Consider the following 12,932-nt stretch of genomic DNA (forward strand, 5'->3'; position numbering starts at 1 on the left):
AGTCCAGCCAGGCTCCTCCTCCTCCAGGTGGTAAAGAAAGTAGAGCATATTTCTTTACCAAGCATGTCATTAGTCTGTGGAACACCTTGCCACAGGATGAGGCGATGGCACGTACGGTGACGTCCTTGAAGACACCCCCCGCCCAGGGACTCCCCCACACTCTCCTCCCCAGGCGCGGCGACCCCCTGCTCCCCCGACCTCCGGAGCCTGCCAGGGCGGAGCCGCGAGGCTGGGGCGGACCGAGGAGCCGGCCGTGGGAGGAGGGCGGAGCCGGAGCGGAGCCCTGGACGCAGCCTGTGTCTCGCGGAGCGCAGCCGGGAGGGACGTGCCGGGGAGCCGCGATGCGCGCGGGGCTGGGCAGGGGCGCGCCGTCTGGGCTGCAGCGGGCGAGCTAGGCGCGGCGCAGCGGGCGCCTCGGGGTCGTGGCAGGAGCGCCCCCCGCATGGCCCCGGGCGGGCGCTGAGCGGAGCGGGGCGGGGGCGGCATGGCCCTGGAGCGGGTGTTGCAGGCCGCCCGGCAGGGGGACGTGGACTCGTTGAAGGCGCTGCAGGCGGACGGGCAGCTGCAGCTGCGGCCGGCGGCGCTGCGGGACCCGCTGGGCGCCTCGCCGGCTCACCACGCCGCCCGCGCCGGGAAGCTGAACTGCCTCCGCTACCTGGTGGAGGAGGCGGCGCTGGCCGGCAACGGGCGCGCTCGCAACGGGGCCACGCCGGGCCACGACGCCGCCGCCACCGGGAACCTCGCCTGCCTCCAGTGGCTGCTGCTGCACGGCGGCTGCCGCGTCCAGGTGAGCCCCTCGCGCCCCTCCGGGACGGCTCCGCGGAGTTTAGCGGTCCCCACGGGGCTGAGACTGAGCCTGGCCACACTTTCCTGGGCGTAAGCCCTTCTGAACATAATGGGATTGACTTCTGAGTAGACTCCATTGAACTCAGTGGGGCTTACTTCTGAGTAGACATGCATGGGATTGGTCTGTAAGGCTGCAGTCATGTCCACACTTTCCTGGGAGTAAGCCCCATTGACTCGAATGGAACTTGCATCTGAGTAGATGTGCATAGGATTGGGCTTTTAGCCGCCCTGGGTCCCTTTAGGGAGAACGGCGGGATATAAATAAAGTTGTTTATTATTATTATTATTTTAGGCGACAATCTTGTCCCCACTTTCCTGGGAGTAAGCTTCATTGACTCTGATGAGACTTCTGAGTAGACATGCATAGGATTGGGCTCTTAAACTGGAGGGGAAGGCCAGTTCAAGACACTTCCGCCTCTGAGCACATGCAGAATTCCTTCCTGTCAACTCTCTTTTGCTGACAGGAGGCAGCAAAGTTTTCTTCAAAGCAGTCCTGGGGGGGTCGATGGGGGCTGTTGGCTTCTCTGAGAAGCCAGGCCAGCTTTGGGGCCATTGTAGGAAATTGGGGATGAACTAGATGGAGGGTTTGACCTCCAGTAGACAGGCTTTTCTAACGTTGTTATGGGGCACAATTTGGCCAAAGGGGGCAACCCAAGTGACCCACCTGAGAGCAGTGGGTGAGTCCTAGAAAACAGTGTTTCTCAACCGGTGGTACTTGAGGTGGTGTCTGGTGGTAGTCAAGGGATCCCCCCCCCACACACACACCTGCTACCTGGCAGCCAGACCATCAGGGCAACATGACAAGCAGCAGTAGGAGTCTCAGCTCCGTGGGCAGACTCCAGTGTGCGCTTTTCACACGGTCAGAAAAACCCTCCTGTCCACTCTGAGCCTCTTACCAGTGTTTGTTGCATTGCGTCTGATCTCCCAATCCCACAAAGTAACTGGCGGTGACATTATCTCCAGTTGCTTCCAGTGTATTTTCAATATGTGGACCATGCAAAGTAGTACAGTGGGGGACAAACATTGAGACGGTGCTATAAAATGATAGCTGGTTTAGAGAAGGAGAGATAAATCCCCCCCTTCTCCTTTCTCACAAACCTGGAACCAGGCTGAGTCACTCAATTAAACTGCGGTAGATTTAGGAAGGGGGGGGGAAAGAAGGGACTTCTTAACTTAATGCCTCATTACCGTCTGTGGAACTCTTTGCCACTAGTAGTGATGGCTTTAAAGAGTAATTGGACCAGTTCACAGAAGGAAAGGTTCATGACCACCAGTCACGAGGGCTGTGTTGAACTATCAGGTTCAGTAGAAGCTTGCTTCTGGACAGCAGAAATGGGGGAGGGGGCTCTTCCTTCCCCCTACTTGTGGGCATATCAGAGGCAGCTGATGGGGGACTTAGGGAAATAGGGTGCTGGCCCTTTGAGCCTCATCCAGCAGGGCTATTCTTATATTTGTATGGCTAAAATTGTAGGGACTCATGTAGGTGGGGTGGTGGTGGTAGATTTGGATAAGGGCCCTCAGTTCAAGTTCTAGGAACAATAGGAAGAGGAGGAATGGCCTACTATTTAGAGGGTGAATTCCCCCCCCCCCCCGTCTTGAAGCCCATGCTTGTCTGCTTCAGTTCCACTTGCTAAGATTGTCAAATGGCAAGGATTGCAGCTGATTGAAACATGGAAAGAGAGGCTAGAGTGTTGCTGAGCAAGCACAAAGTGTCATTCCTTTTCTCCTGTTAACTGGGAAAGGCTTTATAGGAAGGAGCAGCTGAGGTGAGTCAGGCTTCTGAATTGGAGAGAGTTGCTTCCATCCTGGCCTGTGTGAGTTCCACTCTCTGAAGCTCTCTGTAGCTACATCAGTGACTCTTCTGCTGGTGGGAGGAGAGGGAGCTCATTCAGCCTCCCTGTGTATGGGATCAGTGTGTCAGACATAGGGACGTGTTCTTGCAGCTCAGTCCCACGTGGCCTGCAGTGCTGTAGAAGAAGATCTCTTGTTGCTGTCTCCTATTTTGGGACTTGGCTTTCCCACACTTCACACCACAGGAAACTTAAGTTTGCCTTCCAAGTTGGAGGTTGTCTAGGAGGAGCAGGTCAGCCCTGGCTCTCTGCTGAGAGTATCTGTAGGACAGGGCTGCTTCCAAATGCAGTTGTTGTTGGCAACCTTCAGTCTCGAGAGACTATGGTATCGCGCTCTGAAAGGTGGTTTTGGAACATCGTCTAGTGTGGCTGAAAAGGCCAATTCGGGAGTGACAATCCCTTCCACAACGGGAGCAAGTGCAGTCTGACCCTGGTCTGTCTCCCTGGCTATGGGCCTTCCTTCTTTGCCTCTTAGCCTCAGACTGTTGGCCAAGTGTCTCTTCAAACTGGGAAAGGCCATGCTGCACAGCCTGCTTCCAAGCGGGCCGCTCAGAGGCCAGGGTTTCCCACTTGTTGAGGTCCACTCCTAAGGCCTTCAGATCCCTCTTGCAGATGTCCTTGTATCGCAGCTGTGGTCTACCTGTAGGGCGCTTTCCTTGCACGAGTTCTCCATAGAGGAGATCCTTTGGGATCCGGCCATCACCCATTCTCATGACATGACCGAGCCAACGCAGGCGTCTCTGTTTCAGCAGTGCATACATGCTAGGGATTCCAGCACGTTCCAGGACTGTGTTGTTTGGAACTTTGTCCTGCCAGGTGATGCCAAGAATGCGTCGGAAGCAGCGCATGTGGAAAGCGTTCAGTTTCCTCTCCTGTTGTGAGCAAAGAGTCCATGACTCTCTGCAGTACAGAAGTGTACTCAGGACACAAGCTCTGTAGCCCTGGATCTTGGGCACTTGGGCACAAAACTTCCTTGTTTTGCAGCTTCATATAGTACTTCCAGCCTGGGCCCCCACCCAATTATATCCACACCTGTAGACATTGCCTGGGATTTACTACAAGTCGCTTTCATCTGGGGGTGAGGGTGGGCTTGGAGTCCCAAAATGCCTCTTCCAGGACATCAGAGAGACCTTCTCTAGAGTAAACTACCTGAGGCTATTTGAATAGAGCAGTACCTTGACCAGTTGCCTGGTATGTATCGGGATTGACTGAACAAGACATATAGGAGGACAAGAAACATAAATGAGACATTTGCCATAAGCTTGTAAGTCATAAGTGATCATGGGATCACTTATTTTGAATTGTGTACTCTGTGTTGGGTGGTTCAGTCCAGATTCTAGGAGAACGCTGAACACATGGCAAAGCAATATATCTTTTAATTCCTTTGCAAAACACCAAGCAAGAGAGAGAGAGCTATCCTGAACATAACAGGGGGCAAATTCCAAAGTCTGGGGGCCACTTCTGTAGAGTTATCTGTTGTGAGTTATCTCCAAGCTAATGGTGCCGACTCCTGCAACAGGGTCATCTGAGATAACCTTGTGGGGTGGGTGGATTCACATGGAGGATACTGTCCCTGAAACAATGTGTTCATCTTTGAGGTACCACAAAATTCTATGTCAGTCCTGCTGTCCAAAAAATAACTGGGTTACCGACCCCCTCTGGAAGTTGTTTTCCAAGTTTGAGGAAGGAGAGTTTTTGGAGTTGGACTGTTGTGTTTAAATTGAACCAGTTTTGTCGGGGTGGGAATAGCAAATATTGCTACATTTGGCTTTCACAAAGTTTTGTGCTCAGGTCTGGGGGAGGGGGCATGATGTCGACACCCTGGCCATTGAGGTGCGGGGTGCCGCAGGGCTCAATTCTGTCCCCCATGCTATTTAATATCTACATGAAACCGCTGGGAGAGGTCATCCGGGGGTTTGGAGTGGGGTGTCATCAATATGCTGATGACACCCAGCTTTATCTCTCCTTTCCTCCAGACTCCAGGGTGGCGGTTGAGGGCCTGGAGCGCTGTCTGGAAGCAGTGAGGATCTGGATGGGGGCTAACAAGCTGAAATTAAATCCGGATAAGACAGAGGCTCTCCTGGTTCGGAAATCCTCGATGCAGGTGCTGGATTATCAGCTTGCTCTGAATGGGGTTGCACTCCCTCTGAAGGAGCAGGTCCGCAGCTTGGGGGTCCACCTGGACTCGCAGCTGCTCCTGGATTCCCAGGTGGCGGCTGTGGCTAGGGGGGCCTTTGCTCAGCTTCGGCTGGTGCGCCAGCTGCGTCCGTACTTGGATCGTGCAGACCTGGCCACGGTGATCCATGCTACGGTGACATCGAGGTTAGATTATTGTAACGCGCTTTATGTGGGGCTGCCCCTGAAGACGGTTCGGAAACTGCAATTAGTGCAGAATGCGGCGGCCCGTGTGGTCACTGGAGCTAGGCGGTTTGACTCTGTCAGCCCGCTTCTCCGGGGGCTACATTGGCTGCCCATTCGTTTCCGGGCCCAATTCAAGGTGCTGGTTTTGACCTTTAAAGCCCTATACTGCTCTGGGCCAGGTTATCTTAGAGATCGCCTACTCCCATACAATCTGGCTCGTCCTCTCAGGTCATCAGAGAAGGCCTTTTTACAAGTGCCGCCGCCTAAGGAGGTACGTGGGGCGGCGGCAAGAAATAGGGCCTTCTCAGTAGTGGCACCAACGTTGTGGAACTCCCTTCCCCTTGACTTGAGAATGGCTCCCTCTCTTGAGTCCTTTCGGCGAGGCCTGAAGACCTTGTTGTTTAACCAAGCCTTCTGACGTTCTGGCCTTTTTAACATCTTTTATATATCTTTTAGTTGCTTTTTTACAGGCCCGATTCCTCTAAGAACTGCTGTTTTATGCTCTTTTATTCTGACTCTTCTGACTACTGTTTTTATGGGTTCTGCTAATGTGTTTTTTAATATGTTTTTATCTGTGAAATTATGTTTTAATTTGTTTTATATGTTGTTAGCCGCCCTGGGTCCCTTTTTGGGAGAAGGGCGGGATAAAAATAAAGTATTATTATTATTATTATTATTATTATTATTATTATTATTATTATTATTATTATTATTATTATTATTATTATGTCCCCCTTCTTGACATCTCTCTAATGAAGCTTGCTAATGTTGTTGTGGGTCAAGGAAAGGGCAGGGTTTAGAGCAGCTGTGTCACATGCAGGTTCAATCCCTGAGATCACCAAATGGGGCTGGAGCTCTCTCTGTCTGGCGCCCTAGACAGCTGCTGATGGTCAGTGTGGACAATACTGAACTAGACGCTTCAGTGACCTGATTCAACATAGGGAGACAGCCCTATGTTCGTGTATTTTTTTTTCTGAATTAAAGCTGGTCTCCTTTGAAGAATGAGTAAGGAGCTTTACCATCCTCACTGGAAGGAAGCAAGGCATAGTAAATCAGGATAGTAAATCAAGCAGAGGTGCAACACTGCAGCCTCCTCTGTGGATAGCTAGCTTTGGATTTCATTGACTTATTACTTGTGGTTTCCATCGTGGCAAAATAGTATGTGCTGGGATACAGTTGGGGAATTCTTAGAGGAGATGTTCATGGTCTAGGTAGAGCTCCTAAATTAGCTGACTCAGCATGGCAGCCCTATCTAGCTCAATATTTCTAGACCCTGACTGGCAGCATCTCTCCTAGATTTCAGGTGGAGAAGGGGCTTTCCCTGCCCCTGGGATTGACCCTGAACTTTCTGCAAGCAGATCAGGAGTCCTGACACTGAGCTACAAGTTCTCCTCTTTAATGTCCGATTATTGTACAAGGCAGTGGTGTTGCTGGGGGTGTGGGTCTCACTAGGTGACGCGCACGCATGGGCCTCACTAGGATGAGACACCACTACTGGCCAAAATGTTTTAAATCTTTTGAATAATACCATCATGTTATATATCATTTGATGCACAAGTTCCTGCAGAATGCAGTGAAAGAAACCATGTTGAAATATCTCTATTTTATCTAAAGTTATAGCCACAAAAACCAGCGGGAGTGGAGCGATGATGCATCACCTCACCCACCATTCAGGGCATTGCCACACCGTATGTGGGTTGAGGTCCGTCAGAGGGGTGATGTCCTGGCCTCCCGCACTGGGTGATGCTAACCCAAGTGACGCCACTGGTACATGGCAAGGGCAGATGTCCTCTTTCTTTTGATGTGGATATGATTGGGGCTGTTACTCCCCCTTGGGGTTGGCTTCTGTCCATGCTGGAGGAAAACAGACAAGCCATAAATTCCATTTGTGTATGTTGACAGTTGCACCACCCACCTCATCACCCTCTGCAATTTTTTTTCCTGTTTAGAGAAAAAAATGTGATAAAGCTGTCAGGACTGGAGCATTTATGTCCAGTCCAGTTAGTGTTTATCTTTCCCTTCTTTGCTGCCTTGAAGGCTCAGTTCAGAAATCATACCCAACCTCTTCTTGCTACAGTACTTTGTGATGGCACCTAGCCTGGACGTCTTTAAAAAGGGAGTGCACAGATTTATGGAGGAAAAGTCCGTTGCGGGTAACAAGCCATGATGACGATATGCAACTTCCTGGTTTTAGAGGTAGGGACTGGCAACAGGACCCAGGGATCTTGTTGTCTTCTGTGCTCCCTGAGGCATCTGCTGGGCCACTGTGAGATACAGGAAGCTGGATTAAGTGGACCCTTGGTCTGATCCAGCAGGGCTCTTCTGATGTTCTTATGGTTTGTGTTAACCATTATGAGCACACAAACCATTTATTTTTAATTAAAATATTTTTATGCCCTATTTCTACCTCTATTTTGTAACATCTCGATCCTGCCTGTCCTAGGCCCATAGGAAGGCTCAAAGTAGCTTGAATTGTGTAGGTTCTCATGGTGGTTGATTGTGAAGGCTCAGGCTTCCAGTCTACCATCTGAGCATGTGTTGGTGTGCTTGTTTGCTCCTGTTCTCTGCTGTGCTGTTCTGGCACTGCGGGATGAGCAAGGGCTGTGACTTCAGCTTGGCCGTTCTCATATCCAACCAGAATGTAGTTGAGTTTCCTTAGGGGGTGTATCCAACTGGAGGTTGTTTTGCTTGTTTGTTTTCACATTTCATATCACCCTTCCTCCATGGAACTCAGGGAGGTGTACAAGGTTCCTCACAATAACCCTGTGAGATAGGATTCAGAGGCAGGATTGCGAGTCAAAGGCTATGGCTCTGGACAAACTATTACCCAAAAGATTAATCCATGTGGGAAGGGGATCCCTAAATGGGACTGATTTTCATAACAGAATATGTGAGCCAGGCAGCAGATCTGAACCAGGATGCTGTAGTGATTTGGAGTTGAATTTAGATATGGAAGATCCAGGTTCAAATCCCCACTCAGCCATGAAGTCTCCTGGGTAACCTTAGGCCTGTCATTATCTCTCATCGTGTGGAGGGAAGCTCATGGGAGTGGGAGGAGGTTTGGCTGGCACACCACTGGGTAAGGAGGGGCAGCATTTGGTAAGGAAGATCTTGGGCTGGCCCTAGACCAATTGCTCTTTTCCCTCATTCTTACATCATTTGTTTGTGGCTGTACCATAGACAAATTAAGGTTGCAGGCCTATGTGTGCTTCCCTGGGAGTAAGTCCCATTGACTTCATTGAGAATTGCTTCTAAGTAGACATGCATAGGATTGTGCCTTCTGCAGGCTTTCCTGCCTGGGGGCAGTCTGGGGAGGGGGATTATTTGCAAGCCTTATGTCTGTCTTAATTTTGATGAGCGTTTGTGAAAGTCTCAGCCTGGCTCTTACAATAGCATGTCAGGGCCTCGTTTCCAGTGTCTTGCTCCAAAGGAACTCTGGGACACCCAGCATTGCTGCATCCTGCTGAAATGCCACTCTCTTTACTGTGTTTTGTCACCCGCAGGACACGGATAACTCCGGTGCCACCATCTTGCATCTGGCTGCTCGCTTTGGCCACCATGAGGTGATCGACTGGCTCCTCCGCTTTGGGGGCAGCGACCCGTTGGCAGCCACCGACACGGGCGCATTGCCTGTTCACTACGCAGCAGCCAAAGGCGACTTCCCTTCTCTACGACTCCTCATTGGGCACTGCCCCAGGTAAGAGAGCGCAGGGGTGGCAAGTCTTGATGTTGGTGCTTGAGTTGACTGGGGTTCTTCTGGCTTGGCGAGTGGGTCACAGAGTCCTTAATCTGCCTTGCCGTGGTTGCCCATGAGTGTGGGGTGTGTGCGCCTGGAACTTGCACCCCTCGCTCTAGCTCTGTGTGAGTTCTCGGTAGGTGTGACTGCAGAAGCAGTTATATTTGTTTGCAAATAAAATGTGCTTTGGGGACTTTGGGTTATAGGGACCATTGAGTGTGGTTCTGCTGGAAGGAGTGTAGAACCTGCTTGAGGTCCTTGTGGCCAGAATGCCACAGTGTACACCTGGAAAATGAAGTGCAGAGAAGCTCCACCCTCCCCTTGCGCTGTCTACATTGGGGAAAGGTGACATACCATTGTGGGATCCAAACTGGCCACCAGAGTAGAAACTGGGCCACCTCCTCTTTGTCCTCCCTTGCTGAATTGGCTGTGTTCAGTTCTCTTATGCATATTTGTTTCTTTGAGGCTAGGTTGCGGGGCTGCTCCCTGCAAACAGAAACCAAGTACCTCTGGTGGAAACGTTCTGTCCCAGTCAGCTGTTTCTGTTTTTCTCTCTTCGGAGAGTGGATTGTATTGGAAAAAGGAAGATGTGTTGTCTCTGCTGTGCCTTGGGTTCCCATTCCCCACTGTACCTAAACTTTAGTACAGGGGTGCTCAATAGGTGGATCGCGATCTACCGGTAGATTGCGAGGCAAAATGAGTAGATCACAGAGTGCCGACCCCCCCCCTTCACGTGCCTCTGGGAAGAAACGCCGGGAGTAAGGCCCATTGTACTCAATGGGGCTTACTCCCAGGTAAGTGTGGCTAGGATTGCAGCCTCACAGCCTAATCCTAGGCATGTCTAGTCAGGAGTAAGTCCTGTTATACTCAGTGGGGCTCAAGGTACACCAACATACATTGTACACATAAATGTTATATGTTATGATGGCGCGAACATTGTAAAAAAAACTCTGGTAGATCTCCTGGCCTTGCTGGGTTTCAAAGTAGCTCTCGAGCCAAAAAAGTGTGAGCACCCCTGCTTTAGTATATGAAACGGAGACCATCACATCTGAGTCCCCTGCTTCCATCCATTCCTCTTTTCTCTCCCTTGAGTCAGTATCTAGATTGTAAGCTCCCCTGGGCAGGGACCTGTTGTCCTGTGTTTGATGCTTGCAGGCTGAGGTGATGTGGAAATTTGGCGTTAAGCAGTGTGTCTTGGCAGAAGGGCTTGTTTAGCAGTGCCACCTTTTGAAACGGCAGTGCGAGGAGGTGAAGGTCCATGCATAAGCCAGTCTGGGCGGTATGGAGGACACGAAAAATGTCTCTGTGTATTTTCCATATGGGAGTCTAAGGGCACAATCCAAACCACGTCTACTCAGAAGTAAGTCCTAATTTGCTCAATGGGGCTTACTCTCTAGAAAGTGTGGTTAGGATTGTAGCCTTAATGTATAAACTTGCTACCAGAATAATTCTCTGTATGGCACAGCTGTTGCCAACAGATCTTTTTGGGCTAAGGGCCCAAAATGGGAGAGATGCTGCCAATCTCTACAGGCAGTACTAAGCTAGTTGAGCCAGAGTCTGACTCTGTTTGACAGCTGTAAATGTTTATTATGGTACCCAAAGCAGACATCTAAATACTGTCCATGTTTTGGATGAAACAAAAAAATAACATAGGAAGCTCAGTTCTACTGGGTCTGCCTACCTTGGTATTGACTAGACCAGTAATTTTCAACCAGTGTGCTGTGGCACACTGGTGTGCCATGGATGGTGTGCAGGTGTGCTGTAGAAGTTTGGGCAGGGTCATTTATTAGTAGAGCAATTGGGAGATGTGAGCCCCCTACCAGCAGCCCAGTGTGTCTTGTCAGTGGTCAAAAAACTGATGGTGTGCCTTGACCATTTTATCGGCTTGTTAATATGCCCTGAGATAAGGAAGGTTGAAAATCGATGTTCTAGACCAGCCATTTTCAACCACTGTGCTGTGACACACTGGTGTGCCGTGAATGGTACCCAGGTGTGCCATGGGAATTTGGGAGAGGGTCATTTATCAAGAGGACCATTGGGGGATGTGACCCTCCATTGACAGCACAGTGTGTCAAAAAACTGATGGTGTGCCTTGACCATTTTATCGGCTTGTTAATATGCCCTGAGATAAGGAAGGTTGAAAATCGATGTTCTAGACCAGCCATTTTCAACCACTGTGCTGTGACACACTGGTGTGCCGTGAATGGTACCCAGGTGTGCCATGGGAATTTGGGAGAGGGTCATTTATCAAGAGGACCATTGGGGGATGTGACCCTCCATTGACAGCACAGTGTGTCAAAAAACTGATGGTGTGCCTTGACCATTTTAGTGCCTTGCCAGTGTGCCGTGAGATGAAAAGGGTTGATTACTGTTCTAGATACTGACAGGCAGCATCTTCCAAGCGTTCCCCCCCAACTCTACTGGCAAAGGCTGCTAAGGATTAAACTTGGGATCTTCTGCAGGCAAAGCAGAGGCCTGAGCAACTTTCAAAGTACAGAGCACAGCTGAGAGGGGACTTGAGTGCAAATGAAACATGTGCTGATTATTTGGGGCCAAAGGTGGACTCTGTTTACAGCACCTTGGAGAGCTCCATTGGGATGACTGGTACTTTATCAGACACCTAAAGGTGAGACCAGGTGATATACTTGAGATGTTAAGTCATCTATTGAGTATGATCTTTGGTAAAACTGAGGCTGCAGTGGGGGGGGGGGGGTAGAGGCAGCTGTTTAATCTTCTCTGCCATTTTTCTGCCTTCCCAATAGTATCTCTCCTTCTGCTGGGAAAAGGTATGGATCTCTTTAAAGCCAGAGGATGGAGAATTAAGTAGACCCTTCCCTTTTAATTTTTCCACTTGCCTTTCAAGTTGGGGGGGGGGAAGGATTGTTGTTGGGTTTTAACTAAACTGGTTGCAAGAGCCAAACTAGATCCTATGTTGAACTACACTTAACATGACTGTCTTTCTCTTTTTACTTTTCTGCCGTTGGCTGCTGGGGTGGGTGAGTGGGGCCTGTGGAAGGCTATGCCGCTGCCTGGCAAGTGACATCAGACCGTGATGACTTTAAAAGGGGGTTAGACAGATATGAGGGATCTTTTAGTATCCATGGCTGACCCAGTGGTCCATCAGAGAGACCACCTGGCTTGACTGACCCCTTAAGTTTTTTGGGGAAGCAGAAAGCTCCCTATTTTCAGGGAGCAGGCAGGGGTTGCTGTGAAAGGCTCTGAACATCACCAGTATTGAGCAGCCCTTGGTCACAATGACTATAGAGAACCTACTGGTTCAAAAGCAGTCTACCACTGAACACCATTGCTAGAGAGGGAGAGAGAGAGAGAGAAATTTGCCTCCTTCTCCTGCTTTTGGGCTTTGGAGAGAGATCTGATGGTCAGCAGTGTACTGGACCCATTCAGATCACCTTGGTGTCATCCAACTGGGCTCCCTTATTGGATTTAAACCAGTATAGCAAATCAGATTGTGAGTCACCAAGAGCCGCTTTTGGGAATGGGTGGCTCTGTCATAATATTGAGGTTCGTATAGAAATGTGTTGGTTCTCCTTGCATCTCTTGGCCTTTTGTTCCTATAATTGAAGCTTGGCTTTCCGTCATACATGTGTATGTGTGTGCGCAAGATTGTATATCAGAATCTGCCACCTTAGGCTATTGATTTCTGCACCATGGAAGCAAATGTGAAGACGTCTAGTATGCTTCAGGGCTCCTGGTGGGTTTCTGGATGCTAGTTTATCCATGAGAATTGCCTTCTCAAAATTGGACCCTTAGTCCAGTGAAGCAGGGCTGTGTTCTTGCACCAACCTTGTTTGGGATTTTCTTCGCTGTCCTGCTGAAGCAGGCCTTTGGAACTGCAACAGAAGGCATCTATCTCCGGACCAGATCAGACGGAAAGCTCTTCAACCTCTCCAGACTGAGAGCAAAATCCAAAGTCCAGCTGAAATGTCTGCGTGACTTCCTCTTTGCCGACGATGCAGCTGTCACTACCCACTCTGCCAAAGATCTCCAGCAGCTCATGGATCATTTTAGCAAGGCCTGCCAAGATTTTGGACTGACAATCAGCCTGAAGAAAACACAGGTCATGGTTCAGGATGTGGCCTCACCTCCCTGCATTACAATCTCTGAACATGAACTGGAGG

General features: G+C 50.1%; 1 protein-coding gene across 1 annotated transcript in view; it reads left to right on the forward strand.

Moving 5' to 3' along the window:
- Positions 1-484: 484 nt before the first annotated feature.
- Positions 485-12,932, forward strand: part of ESPN (espin) — a 116,084-nt gene continuing 103,636 nt past the window's right edge. Inside the window, exons 1-2 of the mRNA XM_066637267.1 lie at positions 485-787; positions 8,561-8,754. Of these exons, the coding sequence (XP_066493364.1) occupies positions 485-787; positions 8,561-8,754 (497 nt within the window). The remainder of the gene's footprint in view (positions 788-8,560; positions 8,755-12,932) is intronic.

The sequence above is a fragment of the Tiliqua scincoides genome, chromosome 9 (genome assembly GCF_035046505.1).
Source record: "Tiliqua scincoides isolate rTilSci1 chromosome 9, rTilSci1.hap2, whole genome shotgun sequence".
NCBI lineage: Eukaryota > Metazoa > Chordata > Lepidosauria > Squamata > Scincidae > Tiliqua > Tiliqua scincoides.